At 41.2% G+C, this 27,110-nt stretch overlaps 1 protein-coding gene across 4 annotated transcripts; it reads left to right on the plus strand.

Annotated features, from left to right (window-relative positions):
* Positions 1 to 3,836: 3,836 nt before the first annotated feature.
* On the plus strand, positions 3,837 to 22,069 carry gbp6.L (guanylate binding protein family member 6 L homeolog). Of its 4 annotated transcripts, none has more exons than XM_041571652.1 (12): positions 3,837 to 3,930; positions 6,866 to 6,990; positions 8,633 to 8,841; positions 9,007 to 9,134; positions 9,219 to 9,328; positions 10,591 to 10,784; positions 11,104 to 11,346; positions 11,805 to 12,088; positions 14,422 to 14,634; positions 15,960 to 16,062; positions 17,326 to 17,519; positions 21,276 to 22,069. In XM_041571652.1, the coding sequence occupies exons 3-12, from the start codon at positions 8,640 to 8,642 to the stop codon at positions 21,480 to 21,482; spliced, it is 1,878 nt and encodes a 625-aa protein (XP_041427586.1). In that variant the 5' UTR covers positions 3,837 to 3,930; positions 6,866 to 6,990; positions 8,633 to 8,639; the 3' UTR covers positions 21,483 to 22,069. The 4 variants fall into 4 exon arrangements, with proteins under 4 accessions (XP_041427586.1, XP_041427587.1, XP_041427585.1 ...); XM_041571651.1 differs by lacking the exon at positions 3,837 to 3,930 and adding an exon at positions 6,634 to 6,749; XM_041571653.1 differs by lacking the exon at positions 6,866 to 6,990 and having other exon boundaries at positions 3,849 to 3,930.
* The last annotated feature ends 5,041 nt before the right edge of the window (positions 22,070 to 27,110 follow it).

Below are 27,110 nucleotides of genomic sequence, written 5' to 3' on the forward strand. Positions count from 1 at the left end.
TATTTATTCCTTTCAAATCTTTTACATAAACCATTAAAGAACAGGAACAGCATATTTATTTAGAGAAGTTCACCCTAATTTAGTTTAGCTACTAACTGCAATATCATTGGCTTCATCTCCCACTTTGCTTATTTCTGATCTTGCCCATTCCCAAACCTTGTATTTCAAATCACACCTTTGTATCTGCTACTGGTCGCTATTTATATCATTCTCATATGTCATTCATTATATATGCCATATTCTCTATGTTCCTGCTGCAGAATATGTTGGCGCTCGAAAAAGATATTTTATTATTATTACTACTAATACAAGTATAGGACCTGTTATCCAGAATGCTCGGGACCTGGGGCTTTCTGGATAATGGATCTTTCTGCAATTTGGCTCTTCATACCTTAAGTCTACTAGAACCTCATGTAAACATTAAATAAACCCAATAGGCTGGTTCTGCTTATAATAAAGATTAATTGTATCTTGGTTTGGATTATGTGAAAAATACTGTTTTATTATTATACTGTTTTATTTAACATTTGTATTATTTGGATAAAATGGAGTCTATGGAGATGGCTTTTCAATAATTCCTAGCTTTCTGGATAAAGGATCCCATACCTGTATTTTATTTAATACTCCATTTTGTGAATCCATTTCTGGATACCAGGTTTCTGGATAACGAATCCCATACCTGTACTAATAATAAAGATAATAATAAAAGCAACAATATGTTTAATTGCCCAGTCTGCTATTACTGTTACAGAAGGTCAAAAACAACAGCTGCAAATGTGAACTGTACAACTTCCTCCATGGATACAATAACCTAAACATTCTGTAGCAGAAATCCCAAGAACCTAGATAACAGCGTAGCAAGATAACTAGGATATACTGTATGTTGTTTAGTAGAAAAGGTAATGCTACAGTTCAGTCAGTACAAATAGCTCTGATGAAAAACTGAAAACTAATGTCAGATAGTGAGTTACTGCCCTGGTGCCACTTGTCCATGAATCAGCCCTAAAACCTAGTTTTATGGGGCTGCCATAAGATGCAATAGAAAGTCACTATTTAGTGGGCTGGTGGGGACTGATTGGGCCTCTCTGTACTCGGAATGCAATGGCCACTTTGATTCCCAGTCAGGGATGTGCCAGGCTGGCTGGGCACCCTAGGCATGGTCCAGTAGCGATCCTAGAGGGGGCAGGCCCTGGTGCGTGACGCGCAGCCGGGCCCCGCCCCCCTCCGTACGGCCGCATTTGGCCGCATTTGTTAGTGGCGCACAGACTGCCGGGAGGCCCTGAGGGGTGCGGGCCCTGGCCCGCTCGCACCCCCTGCTCCCCCGATAGTTCCGCCACTGGCAGGGTCGGACTGTGATGCGCAGAGCGTGCTCGACGCGCCTGCAAGAAGGCACCGCCTATAATGGCACTGCATGCATGCGCAGATGGTGCTGCGTGGCGGCAAAAGAAAACTTTTTTGTACGATCCGATTGGGAGAGGGGTCTGGTCCGGTGGGGGCCCATTAAGGGTCGTGGCCCACCGGGTTTTTTCCCGGTTTCCCACCGGGCCAGTCCAACACTGACCCTAGGCAATCCAGCCAGCAAGCCCGGCCTCCATGCTCGTGTGACGAGAGAGGGGAGGGCAGAATGATGGAGGGGAGAGCAAGGGAGGAGAGGTGTCCAGAGGAAAGGAAGGGAAGTACATTGCAGACTAAGGGTAGGCAGAAGACAATTTTAGAGGTAGCTGCCTAGTGCCCCCCTATGATTGCGCCCTAGGCAGCTGCCTCTTCTGCCTACCCCTAGTTCCAGCCCTGCTCCCAGTCCAGACCTGTGTCTATGGGACCTTACAGCAGCCCCTCCAGGGTTGGACTGGGCCGCACCCTGGGCTTCATCTTCCTACTGTGACCTCCCTTCTTCGGGCTGGTCGCGGCAAAAACACAGTGTTCACGTGTGGTGCAGAGGGGGGCCCTTAGCAGCCCCGGTGGCACCCTAGGGCCTGTGCCTAGGGTGGCAGGTTTTGATGGGCGGTCCTCGGGTGCCTATAAATTTATTTAAAAAAAAAAAACACCCAGCCTCTTCTACGGATGTCGGATGCAGACACTGCACACTGCGTCTGCATCTGACAGTCATGTCGCATTGGATCAACGATGCGACTTCATCCGACATTTCTATCTCTTGCCTTATTTCCGTTGCATGCAATTTGTCGCCTGCATTTTCATACCGTGCAGAAAACGTCCGTGTAGTCCTACCCTAATGGGTGCAGCTCAGACACTGCTGGGTGGCAGCTGCACATTTTTTAACAAGGATATCAATGAATTTGTATTTTACCCATTATCTGTAATGCAACAAAAGCTACAGGAGAATGAAAATTAAAATGAGTATATTTGGTGCATAATTCAGTCCTGCCTCATTCCTACCTACAACTAATGCTCAGCCGCCCACCTCAACCGACACTTTTATGTTTCAAAGAAATAAATATCTGGTTGGTTTCAGCTTTCACTTTCATTCTGAGTCAAACTGCTGTTATTCTAAAGAGCAAAGCCAAAAATATTAAACAGTGTTGGACTGGGATACCAGGGGCCCACCAGAAAACCTTAGGCAGAGGGCCCACTTTCCAAACTATTATTCCTCCTCTCCTCACTCAACCTCTTTATTCTCCTATTCTCTTTTCTCTACATATTATACTCTAATCTTCCATTATCAAGCCTCTTTATTCCCATAAAGAAATAGAGAATGACCATGAAACAGGCCAAAGGTAAGAAGCAGGAGGCCCACTGACACCTTGGCCCACCGGGAGTTTTCCTGGTATCCCTGTGGGCCAGTCCGACACTGATAGGAAACAAGGACTTGGAGGGAGACTCTCACAGTGAAAGGGATAAGAGCTGGGTCTTAATTTAAAAATTACCTCCATATATGTTTATATGTATGATATTACACTAAGGGGCCGATTCACTAACTTCGAGTGAAGGATTCGAAGTAAAAAAACTTTGAATTTAGAAGTATTTTTTGGGCTACTTCGACCATCGAATGGGCTACTACGACCTTCGACTACGACTTCGAATCGAAGGATTCGAACTAAAAATAGTTTGTCCATTTGATAGTCGAAGTACTGTCTCTTTAAGAAAAAACTTCGACCCCCTAGTTTGCCATCTAAAAGCTACCGAACTCAATGTTAGCCTATGGGGAAGGTCCCCATAGGCTTGGCTAACTTTTTTTGATCGAAGGATATTCCTTCGATCGTTGGATTAAAATCCTTCGAATCGTTAGATTCAAAGGATTTTATCGTTCGATCGAAGGAATAATCCTTCGATTGTTCGATCGCACTATTTGCGCTAAAATCCTTCGACTTCGATATTCGAAGTCGAAGGATTTTAATTCCCAGTCGAATATCGAGGGTTAATTAACCCTCGATATTCGACCCTTTGTGAATTGGCCCCTAAATATCTAGAAATTGTTTCTGTCTGTGATTTCTTACACTTGCAGATTGAAAGGAAAAAGAAACTGGATTAAAGAGCAGACATAGTTACATAGTTACATAGTTAAATTGGGTTGAAAAGAGAAGTCCATCAAGTCAGGCCCGGATTTGTGGAAAGGCCACCTAGGCCCGGGCCTAGGGCGGCAGGATTTTAGGGAGGCGGCATGCTGCCGAACCAAACCCACATTGGTTCAAAAACACTGGCGATATGCTGGAGATACAATAATTTTCTAAATTTCCCATGTGCCAATCCCCAATGCTCCTGTCCCACTGGAGGGGACAGGGGCGACGAACGGCAGTTGGCCTAGGGGCGCCCACTATGTAAATCCGGCCCTGCATCATGTTTAACCCCTCCAAATAAAAACCCAGCATCCATACACACACCCCTTTCAGTTTCCTTCTGAGACTGCAGCAGAGGAGCGATATTAACACAGAAGGGGTGAGGCTGCACATACAGAGAAGCCTTGGACACTGACCGGTGAGTAACCTAAATGATTCTGTATGGGATTCGGGGAAATTCATGTAGCTGCCACTTTAGACGCATGTGGGGGTCAGTTCATATTTAGATGCACTTTCTGCCAGAAGTCAAATGGTTGATATACACTGAAATAGAGTTGAAGGCAGACAGGCTCACTTTCGGGAACTGGGTTCATTAAGTGGGGCTCCTCCTCTCCGTTTGCCGTTCAGATAATTTTTCGCCATTTCGCGAAATTCGTGAATTTTTCGACGAAAATTCGCCCATCACTAGTCCCGTTTTGACTTCAGACTGCATTGTCGGGAGCAAAATCTTTGCTGTTTCACAAATTTTTCGGCAAAGTGGAAAGGGACTGGGAGACTTGTAGAACTGGTGGCCCCTCTCCCAGTCACTAAGGGGCAGATTCACTAAGGGTCGAATTTCGAAGTTAAAAAATACTTCGAAATTCGACCCTCGAATTGAAATCCTTCGACTTCGAATATCGAAGTCGAAGGATTTAGCGCTAATCCTTCGATCGCACGATCGAAGGATTTTCGTTCGATCGAACGATTAAATCGTTCGAATCGAACGATTCGAACGATTTTAATTCAACGATCGAAGGAAAATCCTTCGATCAAAAAAAGATTAGCAAACCTATGGGGACCTTCCCATAGGCTAACATTGACTTCGGTAGGTTTTACCTGCCGAAGTAGGGGGTCGAAGTTTTTTTTAAAGGGGAAGTACTTCGACTATCGAATGGTCGAATAGTCGAACGATTTTTCGTTCGATTCGTTCGATTTCGTTCGAATTCGAACGAATTTAACCAATTCGATGGTCGAAGTACCAAAAAAATACTTCGAAATTCGAAGTATTTTTCATTCGAATCCTTCACTCGAGCTTAGTGAATCAGCCCCTAAATGTTCCCCCTGCTTTTCTGTCACGTACATCACTACAATATAAACTGCCTCTCTGCACAAGCTGCACTTGGTAACTACCCTGCTGCCGCTCCTCACCTCCAGGGCATGATGTGGCACACCCAAACCACCCAGCCTCTTCCAGCGATTTCCATAGGATATCTGGTGAAAGAGCTGGGGGGGGGGGTGAGGAGTTGGGGCCTAAGTGGTTGGCAGAAGTGATGTCTCATGCGCACGTTGTGTGACGTCATCTCCGAGATGTCTGTGCATGTGATGTCACAAACACGACACGTTGATGTCATGCGCACAACACGTATTTAGGTGCGGTACCTAGGGACGTAAATACAGTCCTGGGCCCCCCAGTCTGACCCTAAGCCCCTTTGGCATTTGCCAGAACCCACAGATTGCCAGTACGGGCCTGGTGCCAAGTTAATTCTCACAGGCCAGTAGTGGCCACTGATAGTTGGACCGTGGAAGTTGCACGTGTGCAAGAAGTGTGTATGCGCATTTATCTTAGGTCTCAATGAACCCTCATATTTGCCTCCATTTTAGTAACTTGCATTTGCACCTGAGTTCATAAATAAATAATTTGTTCAGCCACTTTCACTGCTTCAATAAACATCTTTTTCCGTTTGAGCACTGAGCCGGTTCCTTCCGGTTGATACTGTGGTTAATGGGTGCTGCTCAGACGCAGTTGGGTGCCACTTGTACATCTTTTAAACAAAGGATATCCATGAATTTGTATTTTACCCATTATTTGTAATGTAACAGGCTACAGGAGAATGAAAATAAGAATATATGGTGAATTATTCAGTCCTGACTCACATCTTACTTGCTTACTAATGCCCCTAGTGCATCAGCTTATAGCCCACCTACCCCAACCTACACTTTTATGTTTCAAAGAGTTAAATGGGATTGTTTTCAGCTTTCCCTTTCTCATTCTGAGTTAAACTGCACCCTGACCCGTCGGTGACTCGTTACGCCACTGATTAAAAATATATATAATAAGATAAGCATTTATAAAACCTAGTTGCATTGTGTTAACATAACCCAGACATGTAGCACAGGGGCCCATAGCAGGGTAGGGTCATATTTGGACTTGGCCCAAAAAATGGGCTCATCTATGAATATAATGCATAAGTGCATAAAAAAATGGAGTCTATGGCAGATGGCCTTCCCATAATTCCGAACTTTCTGGATAATGGGTTTCTGGATACATTTACCTAGCAGGCTGAACACTGCAGTGAGCTGATTCCTTCCTGCCTTCCTGCGATTTAAGGTAGGATTACACAGACGTTTTTGGCGCCATCCAACGCACTGCGACAAAATGCAGGCAACAAATCGCATGCGACGGAAGAGATAGAAATGTTGGATGAAGTCACAGCGTTGATCAGGCGCAATATGACTGTCGGATGCAGACACTGCACGCTGCGTCTGCATCTGACAGTCGTGTTGAGTCGGTTCAACGCTGCAACTTCATCCGACATTTCTATCTCTTACCTTATTTCCGTCACATGCGATTTGTCGTCTGCGTTTTGTCGCAGCGCATTGGATCGTGACGAAAACTTCCGTGTAGTCCTACCCTAATGGGTGCAGCTCAGACACTGCTGGGTGGCAGCAGTATATCAATGAATTTGTATTCTACCCATTATCTGTAATGCAACAAAAGCTACAGGAGAATGACAATTAAAATGAGTATATTTGGTGCATAATTCAGTCTTGTCTCATTCCTACCTACAACTAATGCTCAGCCGCCCCCCTTCAGTTTAAAACCCATCCACCTCAACCGACACTTTTTTGTTTCAAAGAGATAAATATCTGGTTGGTTTCAGCTTTCACTTTCATTCTGAGTCAAACTGCTGTTATTCTAAAGAGCAAAGCCAAAAATAGGAAACAAGGACTTGGAGGGAGACTCTCACAGTGAAAGGGGTAAGAGCTGGGGCTTAATTTAAAAATTACCTCCATATATATTTATATGTATGATATTACACTAAATATCTAGAAATTGTTTCTGTCTATGAATTCTTACGCTTGCGGATTGATAGGAAAAAGAAACTGGATTAAAGAGCAGACAGTTACTTTCAGTTTCCTTCTGAGACTGCAGCAGAGGAGCGATATTAACACAGAAGGGGTGAGGCTGCACATACAGAGAAGCCTTGGACACTGACCGGTGAGTAACCTAAATGATTCTGTATGGGATTCGGGGAAATTCATGTAGCTGCCACTTTAGACGCATGTGGGGGTCAGTTCATATTCAGATGTACTTTCTGCCAGAAGTCAAATGGTTGATATACACTGAAATAGAGTTGAAATTTGGTGGCGTCAAAAAATGTTGGACCCCCATTGACTTTAATGCAGGTGTCAAAATTGACACGGGCGTTAATTGGAAATTCGCTAAAAACAGGAGAAATTCACCCATCACTAGAGGGGCATCTCTTTTGTCACAGACTTCCACAGATTCAGAAAATTTTTTGTGTGTTTAGTGAATGGGTCAGGGTTAGGGGGGAGCGAGCGGCCCAGGGGTGCACCTTTTATAAATGCAGCCCTCGTGTGTAAAGTGGTCAGAGAACAGGGCCACTAGTGCCACCTGCTGGCCACAATACCTAAACTAGTTACATTTGAAATATGTCATGATATTTATGATGTCATTTTTATTTCTAAATGACACTGTTTACACTGCAAATAATTCACTCTACAATATAAAATTTCCTTCCTGAACCAACAAGTGTATTTTTAATAAATTTGTAATATAGGTGTGTAGTATGGTTGCCACCTGTCCGATTTTGACCCGGACAGCCCAGTAATTTGAAGGACTGCCCGGGTCAAAACTTCCTGCCTAGTTATCCAAATTAGGAAAACCAGGCAGGATTCCCCATGATTGACATGGTGATCTGCCAATCGCCGATTGGTGCATCATAGCCATACCCCCTGATGTAAAGCCCCCCTCACACATCACAGCCTCGCCCCCTGCCCGGTCTCCACCGGCAGAAAAAGTGGCAAACCTATTGTGTAGGCGCCATCTCAGGTCATTTTGCCTGATCATGTGCTTTCAGAAAGAGCCAGCACTTAAGGATGGAACTGCTTTCGGGCAGGCTGTTGTTTCTCCTTCTCAATGTAACTGAATGTGTCTCAGTGGGACCTGGATTTTACTATTGAGTGCTGTTCTTAGATCTACCAGGCAGTTTGTTATCTTGTGTTAGGGAGCTGCTATCTGGTTACCTTCCCATTGTTCTTTTGTTTGGCTGCTGGGGGGCAAAAGGAGGGGTGATATTACTCCAACTTGCAGGACAGCAGTTAAGAGTGACTGAAGTTTATCAGAGCACAAGTCACATGATTTGGGGAAGCTGGGAAACCGTCAATATGTCTAGCCCCTTGTCACATTTCATAATTAAATATAAAAAAATAGTTTGCTCTTTTGAGAAACGTGCAGAATTCTGCTGGAGCAGCACTATTAACTGATTTTTTAAAATAACATTCTTTCCCATGACAGTATCCCTTTAAATTTCACCTTCATGCAAGCTGCTCAGCATGTCCAGCATAGGGCCCTTGCATGTGTCAGCCGAGGGAAGAAACTGCTGCTTCTCTAAACAGACAGCATGACAGCCTCATATATCCCAAGTAACTCACCAGCCTATACTGTACATATACAATAATACAATATTACAATAAAAAAACAATACAATACAATAAAACTGAGTCAAACCAAATGCAGATTTACAAATTATTCTCCTTTATTCACATGACGTGTAAATACCGAATTCAGGTTTGTAAGATGAATAAAAATTAATTTCTTATTTGTCTTCCCACTCCAGACTTATAATGGAAGGACGCGTTAAGATGCCACACCCTGTCTGCCTCATTGAAAATGAGAATACCCCAGAGGGGTATAAACTCGTCATCAACCAAAAAGCAGCGCAGATCCTGCAGGACATCACTGAGCCGGTCGTTGTTGTGGCGATCGTCGGGAAATATCGAACGGGAAAGTCTTATTTGATGAACAAACTGGCTGGAAGTGATAATGGTGAGAATGTGGTTATATATATATATAGAACATGCAGTGTCCAGGGGGACAAGTCACATAAATGTTGTCATTTGAACTAATCATGGCAACCAATTAGAAGACAATTTGCTGAGGATAAATGAAAGGTATTATATTCACTAACGTATTTCTTTGTTCCTTTCTTAGGATTTGCTCTGGGGTCCACCATCCAGTCCAAGACCAAGGGCATCTGGATGTGGTGTGTTCCTCACCCTGTTAAACCTGGTCACACCCTGGTACTGCTGGACACTGAGGGACTGGGGGATATAGAAAAGGTGAGTACAGACAACATTACCCATCTGTATTATTTGCATTACTGTACAGAAATCCTGAAGGTGACCCCTTTCTTTCTGTTTCAGGGAGATGAGAAGAATGATTCCTGGATCTTCTCACTGGCAGTTCTCCTAAGCAGTACTCTGGTGTACAACAGTGTCGGCACCATTGACCAAGACAGCTTGGATAAGCTTCAGTATCCTTAGTGGGCTTGTGATAAAAGTACAAAGTCATTTCCAATGCTAGTGTTGCCTTTAAATGGGAAACTGAACTCTAAAGAGGTTGTTTACAACAGACACAAGCTCAAGAACATTAATTTAACAGGACTCCCCCTGGTGTTGTTGCTCTTTTGCTTTAGGGATGCACCGAATCCACTATTTGTGATTTAGCCGAATACCTGTTTCCTTGGTGAAAGATTCAGCTAAATACCGAACTCAATCCTAATTTACATATTCGGGTTTGGCCAGGCACAAGTATTTGGACGAATCCTGCTGAAAAAGGCAAATCCCAAACCGAATCCTGGATTCAGTGCATCCCTACTTTGCATGGAGCGTCAGATTGAAACTCTGGTGATCCTTACATGAAGCATCATCAGGAGATTGAGTGTTGTTCTTAGATCTACCAGGTAGTTGTTATCTTGTGTTGGGGAGCTGCTATCTGGTTACCTTCCCATTGTTCTTTTGTTTGGCTGCTGTGGGGGGGGGGGGGGAGGGGGTGATATCACTCCAACTTGCAGTACAGCAGTAAAGAGTGATTGAAGTTTATCAGAGCACAAGTCACATGACTTGGGGCAGCTGGGAAATTGTCAATATGTCTAGCCCCATGTTAGATTTCAAAATTGAATATAAAAAAATCTGTTTGCTCTTTTGAGAAATGGATTTCAGTGCAGAATTCTGCTGGAGCAGCCCTATTAACTGATTCGTTTTGAAAAAAAAAAAATAAGTAAGCTTTATCAGAAAGGTCTATATAAATACACCAGTAAACCCTCAAAGTAATGTTGCCCTGAGTCCTCTGTCAAAAGTAACACAGAATTTCTTTCCTTCTATTGTGTACTCATTGGCTTCTGTATCAGACTTCTTGTTTTCAGCTTAAACTTCCAGGGCTATGGCTTGAGCATGCTCAGTTTGCTTCTCCCCTTTCTGCTGTAAATAGCGCCCAGAGCTATGAGTGAGCAGGGAGAGATTTAGGCAGGAAGTGATGTCACACCAAGCTAATATGGCAACTGCTTTCCTAAACAAATAGAGACTAAACCAACTCAGGTATGGTAAAGCATTCTGCATAATAAATATAGTCTTATATCTTGATAGTTTTCCTTCTCCTTTAAATGTTTCCTGATAAAACTGACTATATTGAATTTATAAGGAGCACTATGGCACTAGACGACTATAATAATAGATGTTTTGATTATCAAGTTGCATGTGCTTCTATCAGTCCCCTCTTTTCCTTAGCGCATCTTAGTTACGTAACAGAGCTGACGGAGCGGATAAAGCTAAAAGCTAAGGCTACCGCTGATGATGATGAGTCTGCGGAGTTCAAGCGAACCTTCCCATCCTTCATATGGTGTGTCCGAGACTTCACTTTGAAGCTGGAGCAGGAAGGGAAACAAATTACCGAGGATGAATATCTACAAAATGGTCTCAAGCTCAAGTCAGGTACCAACATATATAGAAACTGTTAGGAAGTATCAGAAATGTGAATAAACTCAGGGTTTGCTTTTACATTATTGCACTCTAATATTTGGGAAGAAGTTGCAAACATTGCTCCAAGATTAGTAACCCACAGCAACTAAACAGCAGGTGGCATGTTCTGGTTAACTGATTGGTCTGGTTTCTGGTTATCTGATTGGCTGTTATGCGTTACTAGACTTAGTACAAATGTAATGGCGTTATCTTGTTTCCTAATATTCTTTTATATATGAAGGACATTTTTGCACAGTGTAATAACAGTTGTTTTTTGTTTCCTCTTCTTCAGGTCTTAGCAACGCAATAATGTTGTACAACTTCCCCCGGGAATGTATCACTCATTTTTTTAACTCCCATAAATGCTTTGTGTTTGAGCGCCCAGCATCTACAGCAGACCTCCAACGTCTGGAAGAACTTTCAGAGTCACAGCTTGAACCCAACTTTGTAAAACAGACACACACATTTTGTAACTTTGTGTTCAAGAACAGCCAGACAAAGACATTGGCAGGAAGACATTGTGTAACTGGGAGAAGTAAGTTATAGTCACCCACCCATAACGTGTCCGTATTGATATGATGAATCTTCACTAACTTTAACTCTTGCTGAGCTGACTCAAAAGAGTAGAAATTGAATTGATTGAAGTATCAGACTTCCTTCTTTCAGCTTAAACCTTCAGGGCTAGGGCTTGGGCATGCTCAGTTTGCTCCTCTCTCCCTCTAACTCCTTTATCCCTCCTCCCCTCCCTGTTGTAAACTGAGCCCATCTGAGCCTATGAGTGAACAGGGAGATACTCAGGCAGGCTGTGATGTCACACCAAGCTAATATGGCAGCTGCTATCCTAAACAAACAGAGTTTCTAGAGCGGTTTACTCAGGTATGATAAACCATTCTCATAATAAATATAGTGTTCCAGCATGCACTCTAATCTATTGGCTATAAACTGCCTTGGTAGCTTTCCTTCTCCTTTAATGGTGCATTTTCTTCATTGCAGTGTTGGGGAACTTGGCTGTTACATACGTGGAGTCTATCCGGAGTGGCTCAGTCCCCTGCATGGAGAATGCTGTTCTGGCTCTTGCCCAAATTGAGAATACAGTTGCCATTCAGGATGCGCTGTCTGTCTACGAGGCTGAGATGAGGCAGGCAGAAAGCACTTTTCCTACGGAGACACAAGATGAGTTCCTGGAAAAGCAAACGCAATGCGAGAGTAGGGCAGTGAAGGTTTTTATGGGGAGGTCTTTCAAGGATGATAAAAGAGAGTACCAGGGCCAGCTCATGGTGAGTTCATTGAGTCATAAACTCTGAATCCTGAATTTACTTTAAATTTGTCCATCGATCCTGTACCATACAGTAAAAACCATCAAACAGTTTTAAACATTTGACAATATATTGCTATTGCCACCTAGTGTCTAACCAGTTCCACATCATGCAAAGGTAGAAGAAGGATCACCAAAAATAACTTTGCTGAGTCCTATCACATAATAGATATTTTCTCATGATTATACAATAGGGCTGTGTACTATGCCAATTAGTCAATCTTCAGTGGAGTTTAGGTCTGCTCGACTAGTCCTGACTACCAGTTTCCCCTTGACAAACAAACCTTCCTAACTAGCACTGGTGCTTCGGTCTACAGGCTCTGAAATAACCCTCAAACCAGAGAGGGAATCAAGAGAAATAGTGAGACTCTTCCCTTCCATAAGTCAAGGGAAAGGTTGACAGACTCTTGTCTATACAGCACTAGTGGGGCAGCTCAATGCTTTCTTATTGGAGACACGCATTGTACTACTTACATTTAGGCACTATATTAACATTTATATTAACAGTCCATGTTTCTGTTAATATCTTGGAATGAAAAAAGAATAAATAATGAAGGTAAATTACAAAAGTGCTTAGACTAGCACTCTCATCAATTTTACATTCATTTATTTTAAAGGTTTACTTATCCTTTAAGAATACTCACGTAGTCTGTGTGTCAATTCTGAAGCCTAGGAACTCTAAAGGCTGCTTTTCTTGTAATTTATCATCCATGTGTTTAAAGAAACAATGTGCTGTGTTGTTGTGAGGTCTTTAAGTCTGGAGCACATATTAAGATGTTGTTTAAGTTAGGCACGACCTTTTTGGTTCTGAGATAGGCCATTAGTGGCGCTAAGATTTTTGCGAATAGGCGTGGGGCTGTACACAGACTGAACGACAGACTGAACGTGCTGTAAATTGGTAATGTTTATCTTTGATCTTAGGAACCTTTGGTCTCCCGGGGGGGATCAGAAAATGCAGGTATGTGTCTTTGAGGCCTATGGAGGACAGGAAGAAGTTAGGTTTTAGGTGGCCAACACTGGCCTTATGAATTCCATTTTGAATGTTTTCTTCTTTACAGAGATTTCTGAGGTTCAATACTGGTCTGAAGGTGCCTTCCTTCTTTTTCACTAGGAAAATGTTTGAGTAGTAACCCTTGAAATGTTGTGTCTCAGGGACCTGCACTTTTACCCCAGTCGTGAGGAGGATGACTTGTTGTAGGGCTGCTTGTTTTGCACGGTCTCTAGGAACCAAGAAGGAACCTATTTGGTGGTTTCTGTTTGAATGGGCTCCTCTATCCCTCTCATTAGGAAGTGGCAACCCATTGGTTGGAGATGCTGGCCTTCCATGTGGTGATGAAGTGCCTCAATCTACTTTCCACCTGCCCTTCTTGATCGCTTGTCTCTGAGTCATGTCAATGTGGTTTTTGTGGTGGGCTTCCTTGACTGCCTATTTTGCTGAGCCCATGATGTTTTCCCCCTGTTGTGTGATGTTGAAGGTGGTGAACCTCTAAAGCTTGACGATTTGAAGGGACGAAAGAACTTTTGTGTGAATTACGCTTTCTGGGATTCTGAAACCTGTTGTAACGGTCGCTAGGAATGTTTTGCAATTCCTCTGGCATCTGTAGGGTCTATAGTCATCTTAACATTCCTAGTGCAGCCTTTTAGGGTAGGCAATGGCAGAGTGGGAACTGAATATCAAGTCCCTGTGATGTCTGTGACTTGGTGATGGACAGCTCAGTGAGTCCCCTTTGTGTTCAGGCACAGAGAGAGAAAATGCTCAGCAAGTCTCATTATTTTGGCATACAGTTAAGGGTGCTGGACTGTTCAGCGAGTCCTCCTAAAACTACCATGGTTAAGAATGAAATAAACTAAAATGAAATAAAGAGAGAATAATTAAAAGGACAAAAGAACTGAATGATGGAGGAATCAGTAATAACTTTACAATTTTGTACAGAACCAATCATGAGCATTTAAGCTACAACAAAACCCACTGTGTTGCTATTTGCAGTTTGATACTTATAGTAGAATAATTTTGAAAAAACACAGTAGAAATAGAAAAAAAGAGAGTTTATATCAGAAACATTCCGTTTTATTGTACATTCCAATTCTGACCCTCCAATCAAAACATTAACCTGCATAAAAATGAAGGAAGACCCAGTATGTGTTTATTTTTTATATAGTTCTAATAATAACTCATATGCCTGCAAATTTTAATACAATGTCAAATGCTGTGTTAGACATTGCAGAGCTGATCCTAATAATACAAATACCAATGATAACACTAGTCCAACCAGTGTATGTTGTGTCTCTCCACAGAGGGACCTGCACCATAAAAATGAAGATTTTGCTAAACGCAATGAAGAAGCATCGATACGCAAGTGTCAGGATTTACTCCAGGTCCTAAGTGCCAGTCTGGAGAAAGGAATTGCGGATGGAGAGTTCTGCAAACCTGGAGGCCACAAACGATTTGTGCAGGAGAAACAGAAGATAACGGAAACCTATAACAATAGCCCCAAGAAAGGGATAAAGGTATCTTGGACTCATACAAAAAGGGTTATAGCTCAGATAATATTGTGTCTATACATTTCTTAGGTTATGGAAGGAGAATAAAAATGTGTCCCAGCTGCAGTTTACATATAGATAGACTAAACTAGGCAAATCTTAATCTGTTTAGGAGTTTTTCTTTTAATACACTTTTTGCTCATGTTCAAAAAGAGTGAAAGCTTAAAGGACCAGTAGCATAATTTTTTTTTATTAAAAATTAGTTTTTACTTTAACGGAAAAGAAAACAAACAACAAGGCAGTTCTAACTTTAAATTCACAAAGTCTTTATTAAAAAATGACTTACAGATTCTCTGCTTCTGCTCCTCTTCAGAAATGGCGACAGGGCGACTATCCATCGTGCGGCACTTGATTTCTTCTCCCTGACTATCTCCTATAGAAGGCAGGGAGGAGAAATCGAGCACCGCACAATGGATCGTCGCCTGGTTACTGATCTTTTAAATGAATTGGCCTAGAAATGCTGCACATTCTTTTTTTTTTTTTAACTCTAAGACAACCACAGCCCTTTAGCAGAAATCCTTTCTGTGAATAGATTTGTATTATTATGTTAACTATATATATGTTTTTCTATCTTGCCCCTCCTTTATCTGTCTTACAGTCAGTCTAGCCTTGCCCTAGAGTAAGTGGAACCCTACCAGCCAGATGACAGCTTAAATCCCAACCTGCAAACCAAACCGCAGAAATACTAACCTTAAAGGAACAGTTCAGTGTAAAAATAAAAACTGGGTAAATAAGACAGGCTGTGCAAAATGAAACATGTTTTCAATATAGTTAGTTAGCCAAAAATGTAACGTATAAAGGCTGGAGTGACTGGATGTCTAACATTATAGCCAGAACACTACTTCCTGCTTTGCAGCTCTCTTGGTTTCGACTGATTGGTTACCAGGCAGTAACCAATCAGTGACTTGAGGGGGGGCACATGAGTCATAACTGTTGCTTTTGAATCTGAGGATCAATTGCAAACTCACTGAACAGTTATGTCCCATGTGGCCCCCCTTATAATCACTGACTAACTCAGAGTTAGAGAGCTGAAAAGCAGGAAGTAGTGTTCTGGCTATTATGTTACACATCCAGTCACTCCAGTCTTTATATATTACATTTTTGGCTAACTAACTATATTAGAAACATGTTTTATCTTGCACAGTCTATTTACCAAGTTTTTATTTTTACACTGAACTGTTCCTTTAAAGAACAATTTTAAATTGGCTTACTGTCTGCCTCATGCTAAAATTTAATCATCTCCATTAAAATGTAGGCAATACAATACTTTTTCTTATGTTTTTCCCACACAGGCTGCAGTGGTTTTGCAACAGTTTGTTGAAGGAAAGAAGCACATTGAGACGGCTGTCCTGCAGGCTGACGAGTCTCTGACAAAACGAGACATAGAAGCGCAAGGTGGGGAGAGGAAATGTATATATAAAAAAAAAATGAAATAAATAATCACCTTTTTATCACAATACAGCGATTTTTAATATCGGTATCCTCATATTTTCCAACAAGGGGTACTTTATTTATTATAATACACAAGTTGCAGTGGGTCATGTGACAAAAATTACATAAATCACAATACATTACTCTGGAGAACCATTGCAGTCAAACATGTGATCCTTTATTAAATTGCACTACATATTTTGGATCAAACAGATCCTTCCTCAGGTGCCAGTGAACACTGTCACCTGAGGAAGGATCTGTTTGACCCGAAACAACATGTAGTGCAATTTAATAAAGGATCACATGTTTGACTACAATGGTTCTCCAGAGTAATGTATTGTGATTTATTAATAGGGATGCACCGAATCCAGGATTTGGTTGGGGATTCGGCCTTTTTAAGCAGGATTCAGATCTGGCCGAATCCTTCTGCCCGGCCAAACCGAATCCAAATTTGCATATGTATATTAGGGGAGGGGAGGGAAATAGCGTGACTTTTTGTCACAAAAAAAGGAAGTAAATGTTTTCCCCTTCCCAACCCTAATTTGCATATGCAGATTAGGATTCGGTTCAGTTTTCGACCGAATCTTATGTGAAGGATTCGAGGGTTCAGCGGAATCCAAAATAGTGGATTCGGTGCATCCCTATGTATGAAGATAAGGAAGTTTGACTAATCCCAACTCTGTGTGATGAACCGAATACATTGAGATCATAAGGAAAGTCTTTACCAACATTTGACCAATATATTTGAGACAAAAATGACATCACTACTCACCGTTTATAACTGATGACATCACTAGTCACCATTTATAAGGATATCATTTACAAGATATTCATGGCTTTTGTTTATTATATAGTGAATAAAGTAACCCCTCTTGTAAATTATAAGGATATTAGAAGTTACCAAGGAGTTTCATGACCTGTGTTTTTATACAGGTCATGGAACTCCGAGGTAACTTCTAATATCCTCAAATTTTGCAACAGGGGGTACTTTATTTATTATAATACACAAGTTTCAGTGAGTCATGTGACAGAAATGACATTAGAACTCACCATTTATAACTGATGACATCACTAGTCACCATTTATAAGGACAAAATTTACAAGATATTCATGGCTTCTGTGTATTATATATATATATATATATATATATATATATATATATGGCAGAAATGAGCACATTAAAACAATATTGCATATTTTTGATGGAATTTTCTATCCCTTTATCAGAGGAAAGAATAAAAAAGGAAGCAGTGGAGAGGAAACTTCAGGAGGAGAAGGAGAATGCCGTGCAACTGATGCGAACGAAAGAGGAGCAGAATCGGAGACTGGAGAAACAGGCCGTAATGCTGAAGGAAAAAATGGAAGAAGAACGGGAGAAGTTCCTGAAGGAAAATCAGTGGATGATAGATGAGAAAATGAAGGTAATACCGATTAGTTGGGTGCATGATCTCCATGTGTAACGCTTTTCTGGGCTATCCTGCCAATTAGGAGTTAAGGGTGTCCAGCTAGGTAGTGAGCATGGGTTACACTGCGAAGCTACACCCAGGGCAGAGCCTTCGCTAAATGGAAGCTTCCCCTTTAAAATGTTGTAGAACTACAACTCACAGGCATATTAGTGTAAAAATAGATAGACAGACGCCAGGAGGTTCTTAGATGGTAAAACAGGTGAACAGATTTATTATGCCAAAGGCAAATGACCACAGGTTTACTCACAGCATGTACAGGATACAGCAGATGGAATCACTTTGGACATAGTAAGGATCACAGTCAGACTTAGGATATTGCAGATAGGTGTACATCAATTCCCAGTTAACCGATGTTGCCAGCGAGGGGATCGGGATCGATCAGGTAGGGTACAGGTAGTCCTTTGCTTACCTAGATGCCTATCAACTAAGTTCCCTGCTCTAAAGGCAAATAGGGAAAAGCTACTTCCTCCTACAATCCTCGTTGGAGCGACAACTGCTCTTTCTGCTATACCTCTCTGTCTTACTCTTCTAGAGAGTCTATTACAGGAGCTAACTATGTTAGCTGTTACTCGTTCACGGGGTTTACCTGGTCCCCGACTTAAGCACCAAAGGTGTCAGGTCCCTTTGGGGTAAAGGTCTTACTGGGGCCTATGGTGATCCCAGGCTCAATGGGGATTCACCTAGCGGCACCAGGAGCCAAAGAGGAAGAGGCCACTCCCTACACAACACTATATAGCAGTGTGGCAGGGGAGTGTCATTACACTCTTTGTCCAATAGGTGAGGGTGGTACACTTAAAGGAGAAGGAAAGGTTAAAACTAAGTAAGCCTTATAAGTAAGGTCCACATAAATACACCAGTAAACCCTCAAAGTAATGCTGCTCGGAGTCCTCTGTCAAAAGAAACAGCATTTCTTTCCTTTTATTGTGTACTCATGGGCTTCTGTATCAGACTTCCTGTTTTCAGCTTCAACCTCCTTGTCCCGGGCATGAGCATGCTCAGTTTGCTCCTCTCCTCCTTCCTTCTCTGCTGTAATCCGATCCCAGAGCTATAAGTTAGCAGGGAGAGACTCAGGCAGGAAGTGATGTCACACCAAGTCAATATGGCAGCTGCTATCCTAAACAAACAGAGAGCTTCTAGAGCTTTTTACTCAGGTATGGTAAAACATTCTACAGAATGAATATAGCATTCTAGCTTGCACTATTGCAGCTAATCTTTTGGCAATAAAATGCCTCCCTAGCTTTCCTTCTCCTTTAACCAGTTAGAAGGGCTTGGCACAATAACAAGGGAAAAGAGAACTACATAGAAAAGGTAAGGAATTAACTCTATAGGGATAGGATATCCTATAGGTCCCTACACATGGAATCCTGAAATTAACTTCAGCCTTCACTTGCCAGTAATTCCAGGTTGCCCTTGGTGGGTTGCAATGTGCCATTCACACACAAATGCTCTTGTAAAAATTATACCCAAACTTGTTCCCACAAGCTCTACGTTACAAAGACACACGTATCAAAGGGGTTGTTCACCTACCTTTTATTATGGTGTTGAGAGTGATATTCTGAGACAATTTGCCATTGGTTTTCATTTTTTATTATTTGTTATTTAGCTTTTTATTCAGCAGCTCTCCAGTATGCAATTTCAGCAATCTGGTTGCTAGGTTCCAAATCCCCCTAGCAACCATGCACTGATTTGAATAAGAGACTGGAATATGAATAGGAGAGGCCTAAATAGAAAGATACGTAATAAAACATAGCAATGACAATACCTTTGTAGCATAAAGAACATTTGTTTTTTTTTTTAGCTGGGGTCAGTGACCACCATTTGAAATATGGAAAGACTCAAATAATTCAAAAACGTTGAGAGATAAAAAATGAAGGCCAAATGAAAAGTCGCTTAGAATTAGCCATTCTATAACATACTAAAAGTTTACTTAAAGTAGAACTAAAGCCAAACTAAATAAGTAGGTTAGAAATGCTGTACATTATATTTTGAGTTTCTGTACCAGCCCAAGGCAACCACAGCCCTTTAGCAATAAAGATCTGTGTCTCCAAAGATGCCCCAGTAGCTCCCCATCTTCTTTTCTGCTGATTCACTGCACATGCTCTGTGCTGCTGTCACTTACTGAGCTTAGGGACCCACTCACAATATACAGTACACATAGAATAGAAATGTCACAATATAAGGCTGATTAGTAATTAATACAGATAATTACTACATGGCAGCACAGAAACCAGTGCAATTAGCATCAGAATTTAATAATCAACAAACCTGTAGCATCAGCTTATATTACAGGGGAAGCTCATTTTCTGCTGGATAATTAGTGACGAGCCCTAAGCTTAGCTTCTCAACAGCCAATCAGAGCCCACTGAGCATGTGAGTGTCACAGACACTTTCCAAGATGGTGACCCCCTGTGACAAGTTTGAAGTCCTGGATCATTGCTGCTATTGACAAGCTGACACTTTAGCCTCGTGCAATAAGTTCAGTATATAAAATATGCCATTTTTAGCTCTATTAATTTTTACGGTTTAGTTCTCCTTTAAAGGTGGACCATCCCTTTAAAGATGAATTTTCAAAGTGCTTAATTATTTTTCATTCTCATATAGCCACGTCATATATTTGCTTGGGATTAACGGGTTAAATCTGTCCTTACTATAGCCCTGTGTTCATGTTCTTGATAAACTGGGTCTGATAATACAAACTTGAATATCCAGTTAAATCCTTTTAGCAAAGGATATATAGAAGAGACAGGGCCAACCCGGCACTCAGATGGATCCACAGGACCAGAAAAAATCTTTTAAAAAATATTTATTTGTACAAAGTTTAAAAAATGTATATTTGCATCTCCATTCGCCCCACGCGTTTCGCACCCACTCTTAAGGTGGCCATACATGGAGAGATCCACTCGTTTGGCGATGTCGCCAAACGAGCGGATCTCCCTCCGATATGCCCACCTTGAGGTGGGCAATATCGGGCTGATCCAATCGTGGGCCCTAGGGCCCAATGATCGGATCATAACGATGCCTAACGGGCGGTCGGATTGCGGGACCGCATCAACGAATAGATGCGGCCGCGATCCGACGGGATTTTTTGTCCCATCCGATCGAGATCTGGCCGACTTTCGATGAAGCCCGTCGGGGGGGCCCCATACACGGGCCAATAAACTGCCGATATGGTCTGTCTGCAGCTTTTATCGGCCCGTGTATGGCCACCTTTAGTCATGAGCTTAATCCTTTTAGCCCCAGGCATATGCCATGTTTTGGCTCCAGAAGTCCTCCCAAACATACATCTTGTCTGTGTGCCTTATCAAACCTTCAGGTATGGGATCCATTATGCAGAAACCTGTTTTCCGGAAAGTTCCAAATTATGGAAAGGCCGTCTCCCAATAGACTCCATTATAATCAAATAATCTACATCTATAAAAATAATTTCCTTTTTCTCTGTTATAATAACACAGTAGCTTGTACTTGATCCTGATGCCAACTAAGATATAATTAATCCTTATTGGAAGCAAAACCAGCCTATTGGGCTTATTTAATATTTACATGATTTTCTAGTAGACTTAAGGTATGAAGATCCAAATTATGGAAAGATCCATTATCCAGAAACCCCCAGGTCCCAAGCATTCTGAATAACAGATCCCATACAGACTGCAGGTATAAAAACGGCATTGAGTATCTGTTCTCTGCTAAGTCTCCTGTTTCCCGTGTGTTTAGGAAAGAGAGAAGTTGGCCCAGGAAGGCTTCCATAACAAGGCCGGGATGCTGGATGAACAGATGAAAGGCCTACAGCATCAGAATGAAGAGATCTCTAAAGACACCTGGATCAAGAATGGAGTTGGGGTTCTCCTAGATGTGGCAACACTGTTTCTACCAGGGGTCTACGGCAAAGTAGCAAACATCGCATCCAACTTGTTTTTTTAGACTATTCTGAAGCCTCGTTGTTTGATAAACTTACTATTGGGAGCAGATTTATCAAAGGTCGAACTTTCGAGTTTTTGTTTTTTAACAAATCCAAACATCTTCACAACTCGAATGAACATTACCGACCCCAAAACTCTAATCGAATTCGACTAAACTCAAATTGAGTTTTTTTCTCCAAAATTTGTCAAATTCGAGTTGTTCCCAGATAAATCTGGAAATTTGAATTGGAGTTTGGATTATTCCCAACTCGAATATTGCGAGTTTTGACTAAAAATCGAAAACTGGAATTCTAGTTTACAATTTGACCCTCAATAAATCTGCCCCTTAATGCTAAAAGGAGAAGGTTAATTTAGAAACACATATCCACAGACTTATTGGTAACATTTATTCTTTGTCATAGCCACGCCTACTTGTATTCATTCAGTTTATACGGACACAAGCTCTGCTTATAATGCAACAGTGCAATGTATCACTGGGACCTCTACTAACATGAATGCTACCTCCTAATGCTTCTCTGATACCTCAAATGCATGAAATGTACTTAAAATAAACCCCTCCAAACAAAATGAATAAAAAAAATACAAAAATAAAATTGTTCAAAGTGTCCTTATTAGCACAATGTACATTACATTTCTATTTTCTTTGGTTTTCATGATATTTTCAGTTCTACACTGCTAGGGGCACATTTATCAAGGGTCGAATATCGAGGGTTAATAAATCTCGAATGCGACCCTCGAATTTAAATCCTTCGAATATCGAATTTGAAGGATTTAGCGCAAATCCTTCGATCGATCGGTCAAAGTAAAAATCGAACGATTTGAACGATTTTAAGCGATCAATAGAAGGATTTTTCTTCGATTAAAAAAAGGTTAGAAAAGTAATGGGGAAGGTCCTCATAGGGTAACATTGTACCTCGGTAGGTTTAAACTGCTGAAGTAGGTAGTCAAAGTATTTTTTAAAGAGACAGTACTTCGACTATCGAATAGTCAAACGATTTTTAGTTCAAATCGTAGTCGAAGTCAAAGGTCGTAGTAGCCTATTTGATGGTCAAAGTACCCAAAAAAATACTTCGAAATTCAAAGTTTTTTTTCATTCGAATCCTTCACTCGAAAACGTTAAGCTAGGCATACATTACCCATATATAACGGACACATATCTAGCGCTACTGCCTATATTTGTTGAGGAAATTAAAGCCGAGCAGGCAGTAACACTTCCAACACTTTTGTTAATGTCTCAGTTAATGCCTTTAAGAATGGCTTGGATGTTTTTTTTGGACAGACATAATATCAAAGGCTATTATAGTTAGTATAGGTATGGGTATATAGAATTTAATTAAAAGTAGGGAGGGGTGTGTCTATGGATGCTGGGTTTTCATTTGGAGGGGTTGAACTTGATGGACTTTGTCTTTTTTCAACCCAATTTAACTATGTAACTTAGGGGGTTATTTATCGAAGCCCGAATTTATCTCAATATTTTCTGAAAAAAAACTCTGACCAAATACGCACAGTTTTTTTGGACTTATTTATCAATACCCTTTCCTGAAAATTTTGTTTGCAGGAAAAAAATGTGATTTTCACGATTTTTTTGAATTTTTTCACTCGTGAAAAAATTGAATTGTAAGATTTTTTTTTTCATATTTGACACTTGAAAACTTTTTTTTTTTTGCAGGAAAAAATCAGATTTTCACGATTTTTTTGGATTTTTCACCCGAAAACTGCAGGCTGTTGCCAAAAACCCAGCGCACATCCAAAAATCATTGGGACTTCTCACATTGACTTATATGCAACCTCGACAGGACCGGATTTTCAGATTCGGACTTTTCCATCCTCGGGGTTTAATAAATTCCGAAAAATTCATGATTTTTTTGAAAGTCTGATTTCCGATTTTTGCATTCGGAGTTTAGTAAATAACCCCTTAGGGGATCATTTATTAAAGTCTGAATGCCAACAAAGGTCTTTTTTTTTACTAAAAAATTTGAAATTTTAATGGGGAAACTAGAATTATATAAGAATTTAACCCCCGAGGGTTTTAAAAGTCAGAATAAAAAAGTACTCCAACTCAGACCTGCCGAGGTGGTTGTATATAAGTCAATGGGAGAAGTCCTGAAGATATCCTGATCTGTGCTTGGTTTGGTGCAATAATCTGAAGATTTTGTGGTTTTCTGGCAAAAAAAAAAAGTTTTCAAGCGTCAAATATGAAAAAAAAAAATCTTACAATTCAATTTTTTCACGAGTTTTTTCCCCACACATGAAATTTGGTGCGAGTAGCTTTCAGAAAATAATGAGATATTTTTAGATTTTGATAAATAACCCCCAAGTTTTTTTCCCTACTTTTATCTCTTTTTCTGACAATCTATATGCTGCAGTCATGAGTGAATTTGCCCCATTTCACTTTGCCGCAATTCGCAAAACTGCTGAAAAATTCATAAAATGCTTTAAAGTCCATGGGCATTTTTTTTCTCACTCCAAATGCATTTTATCTCAAGTTTTTTCTCTGCAAAGATTCTTCGTGGCAATTTTTTGTTACCGTTTCGCAAAAGAATTCCGCCAATGGCAAAAATTTTTGGCCAAGGGGTGCCCAAAAACTAGCTGTAATGCCCAGAGAATAATGCAATAAATTCTCTGGGCAATCTCATTGCTGTGCAAAGCAGTGAAAGTGGCTACTGGGGAAATCTAGTCTACGCTGGAGGTTTGGAACCAGTTGTGCTGACCACTTGCTCTTCAATTCTGCCACAAATTCATACGTGGTGAAAAAAATTCACTCATCACTGGCTGCAACCCGTTCCCGTTCCTATAGAGCAAATATAAACAAAACAAGCAGAGACAACCTTTCAGCAGAATACGTGTATTTAAACATGGAGGAATCTACAATGAGGGGGGAGATATGTAGAAAGGGACAATAAGGTATTGTAACCTACACATTGAAACAGAAAAGTCTGGTTGGACCTGTAGTTAGGCCTGAGCTAATAAGAGTCTGTGCCTCAGGCTCCGTTATTTAGTTGTTCTTTCTGAGTGGCAGAATAGGAATGCAATGCACACTGAACAAAAAAACAAAACAAAGGGGTAGTTCACCTTCCAACACTTTTTCCAGTTCAGTTGGTTTCAGATTGTTCACCAGAAAAGGAAAAATTGTATCATACTTACCGTCATTTTCCTTTCCTGGACATACTCCATATCAGAACTCACCGGGATATCCCTGCCCCCATGCCCCATCAGAAGGACCCTCCCCAAAGCTTTAAAAGATACCCCCTCTATGGCGTCTGTTACTAGCTTTAAGACAATCATTGTAGAAGGGATGGGAACGAGCTGATATGGAGTATGTCCAGGAAAGGAAAATTACGGTAAGTATGATACAATTTTCCCTTTTCATACTCCATATCAGAACTCACCGGGACATAGCAAGCTTAATGCCCAGTTGGGAGGGAACTAGGCTCTAAGAGACTCCTGGATAATATTGCAGTACTTACTGTTGTGAAGTACAACACTCAACATACTATCAGCTCCAGGTGCAGAACCTAGTAATGTACAGGAGACATCTTATAAGATTAGCTGATCTCAACTCCAATCCTAGAGGAAGAGAGCAATGAACAATTATACTTAGTTGAAGAAAATCCTGCTAGGACCCAGTCCTAAAGGGAACTCACCCTGAGACTGACCATCTCACTAGCCAGAGGTGGATAGTGTCAACCAATTATAGGACCAACATACAGAACTTATTTATGAAGAGGCATATGAAGAACAGATTGAAATGCATCACAATTGGAATCTACTGGTTATCCTAAGCAGGTATCCAAGTCTCTAAACATATAACAGAGAACTAGCAGTTCTGTGCAAGAATACCATATAAACCAAACTGTTAACTGTGAACAGAACCATATCTGATAAAGATATCAGATGGGTAACAATAGGATAGAAGACCACAAAGGCTACATAAATATTAAATCATAGGAGAATACTGTAGGCAGAGAACCTGATCATCCCTGTCAGACCATCAAGAGGCCTATAGGTGCTTATGCTAGCCTCTTGACCAGTATACTGTACAGCCACACAGCTTGCCAGGGCCCCCTAAAAGGTTATCATCATGCCGACAGGTATCCTTACCTAATACAAAACTCCTGTGGGTAACCTTTTTCCAGGAAGCCCCATCATACAGGCATCACAATATCTAGACAAACAGTCCCTAATTTGGGCTGTACCACACATTAAGGCTAACCATGTTTGAATGATAACTGCCATAATATGAGACAAGCAGGACAACCCAATGCCTCATTACCACTTGTTCTTTAGGTAAGCACTAAGAACAGTCTAAGTGCCCCTGCACCTACATGGATGACTTGAGAACAGGGAGGCACATTCCCAGCCAACACAGGCGCTCGGCAGGAACAAAAGAATCCGTCCCCAACTAGGACACATGCTCTACCCAAGCAATGCATTAGTCCCTTATCCTGACGGAAGCCACAAAAAAAAAATCATACGTTCCAAGCTTCCCGGCTAGAGACACCCTGAATTTACTGTACTTCAGGGCAAGTGGTAGACTATTACTCAAGCAATAGCCTGGACTAATCAATTAGGCAGGAGATAAACCCCCAACTCCACATACTATGATTACAGATCATATCCTTAAAGCAACTTCATGTCCACCACTGTGGATGTGACTCTTGTCAGGGACACCTCCTCTCCAGAGGGGAAAAATGAATAGAATGGCAAATGTTGCAAAACATGTAACCCATTCCTTTAATATAACCATTATGCAACTCCAAGACATCTTGAAGGGATACTGTCATGGGAAAACCTGTTTTTTTTTTAAAAAACATCAGTTAATAGTGCTGCTCCAGCAGAATTCTGCACTGAAATCCATTTCTCAAAAGAGCAAACAGATTTTTTTATATTCAATTTTGAAATCTGACATGGGGCTAGACATATTGTCAATTTCCCAGCTGCCTCCAGTCATGTGACTTGTGCTCTGATAAACTTCAATCACTCTTTACTGCAAGTTGGAGTGATATCAACCCCTTCATTCCCCCCCCCCCCAGCAGCCCAACAACAGAACAATGGGAAGGTAACCAGATAGCAGCTCCCTAACACAAGATAACAGCTGCCTGGTAGATCTAAGAACAGCACTCAATAGTAAAAACCCATGTCCCACTGAGACACATTCAGTTATATTGAGAAGGAAAAACAGCAGCCTGCCAGAAAGCATTTCTCTCCTAAAGTGCAGGCACAAGTCACATGACTGGGGGCAGCTGGGAAGTTGACAAAATGTCTAGCCCCATGTCAGATTTCAAAACTGAATATAAAAATCTGTTTGATCTTTTGAGAAATGGATTTCAGCGCAAAAAAAAAAAAAACATGTTTTTCCATGACAGTATCCCTTTAACCAGACATCCAATACAATTGTAAGGGTTAACATCCCTGAACACCACAAGCAATAGCTTAGTGAGGGTAATGCAAGGGAATGTATATGTGCCCCATTTGTTTGTTGTTACCAGGCACCTTGCTCCTGCCAACAAAAACAACATTACAGAATAGCTTCAAGAACAAGCCCCTCAGCTGTACAGCTATTCTCAAGGCAGAGGAGATGCAACCTAATTAAGATGTGTTTTACAAGCCTTTTAATAGCTTGCTTGTA

Source organism: Xenopus laevis, chromosome 7S, assembly GCF_017654675.1.
Source record: "Xenopus laevis strain J_2021 chromosome 7S, Xenopus_laevis_v10.1, whole genome shotgun sequence".
NCBI classification, from domain to species: Eukaryota; Metazoa; Chordata; class Amphibia; order Anura; family Pipidae; genus Xenopus; species Xenopus laevis.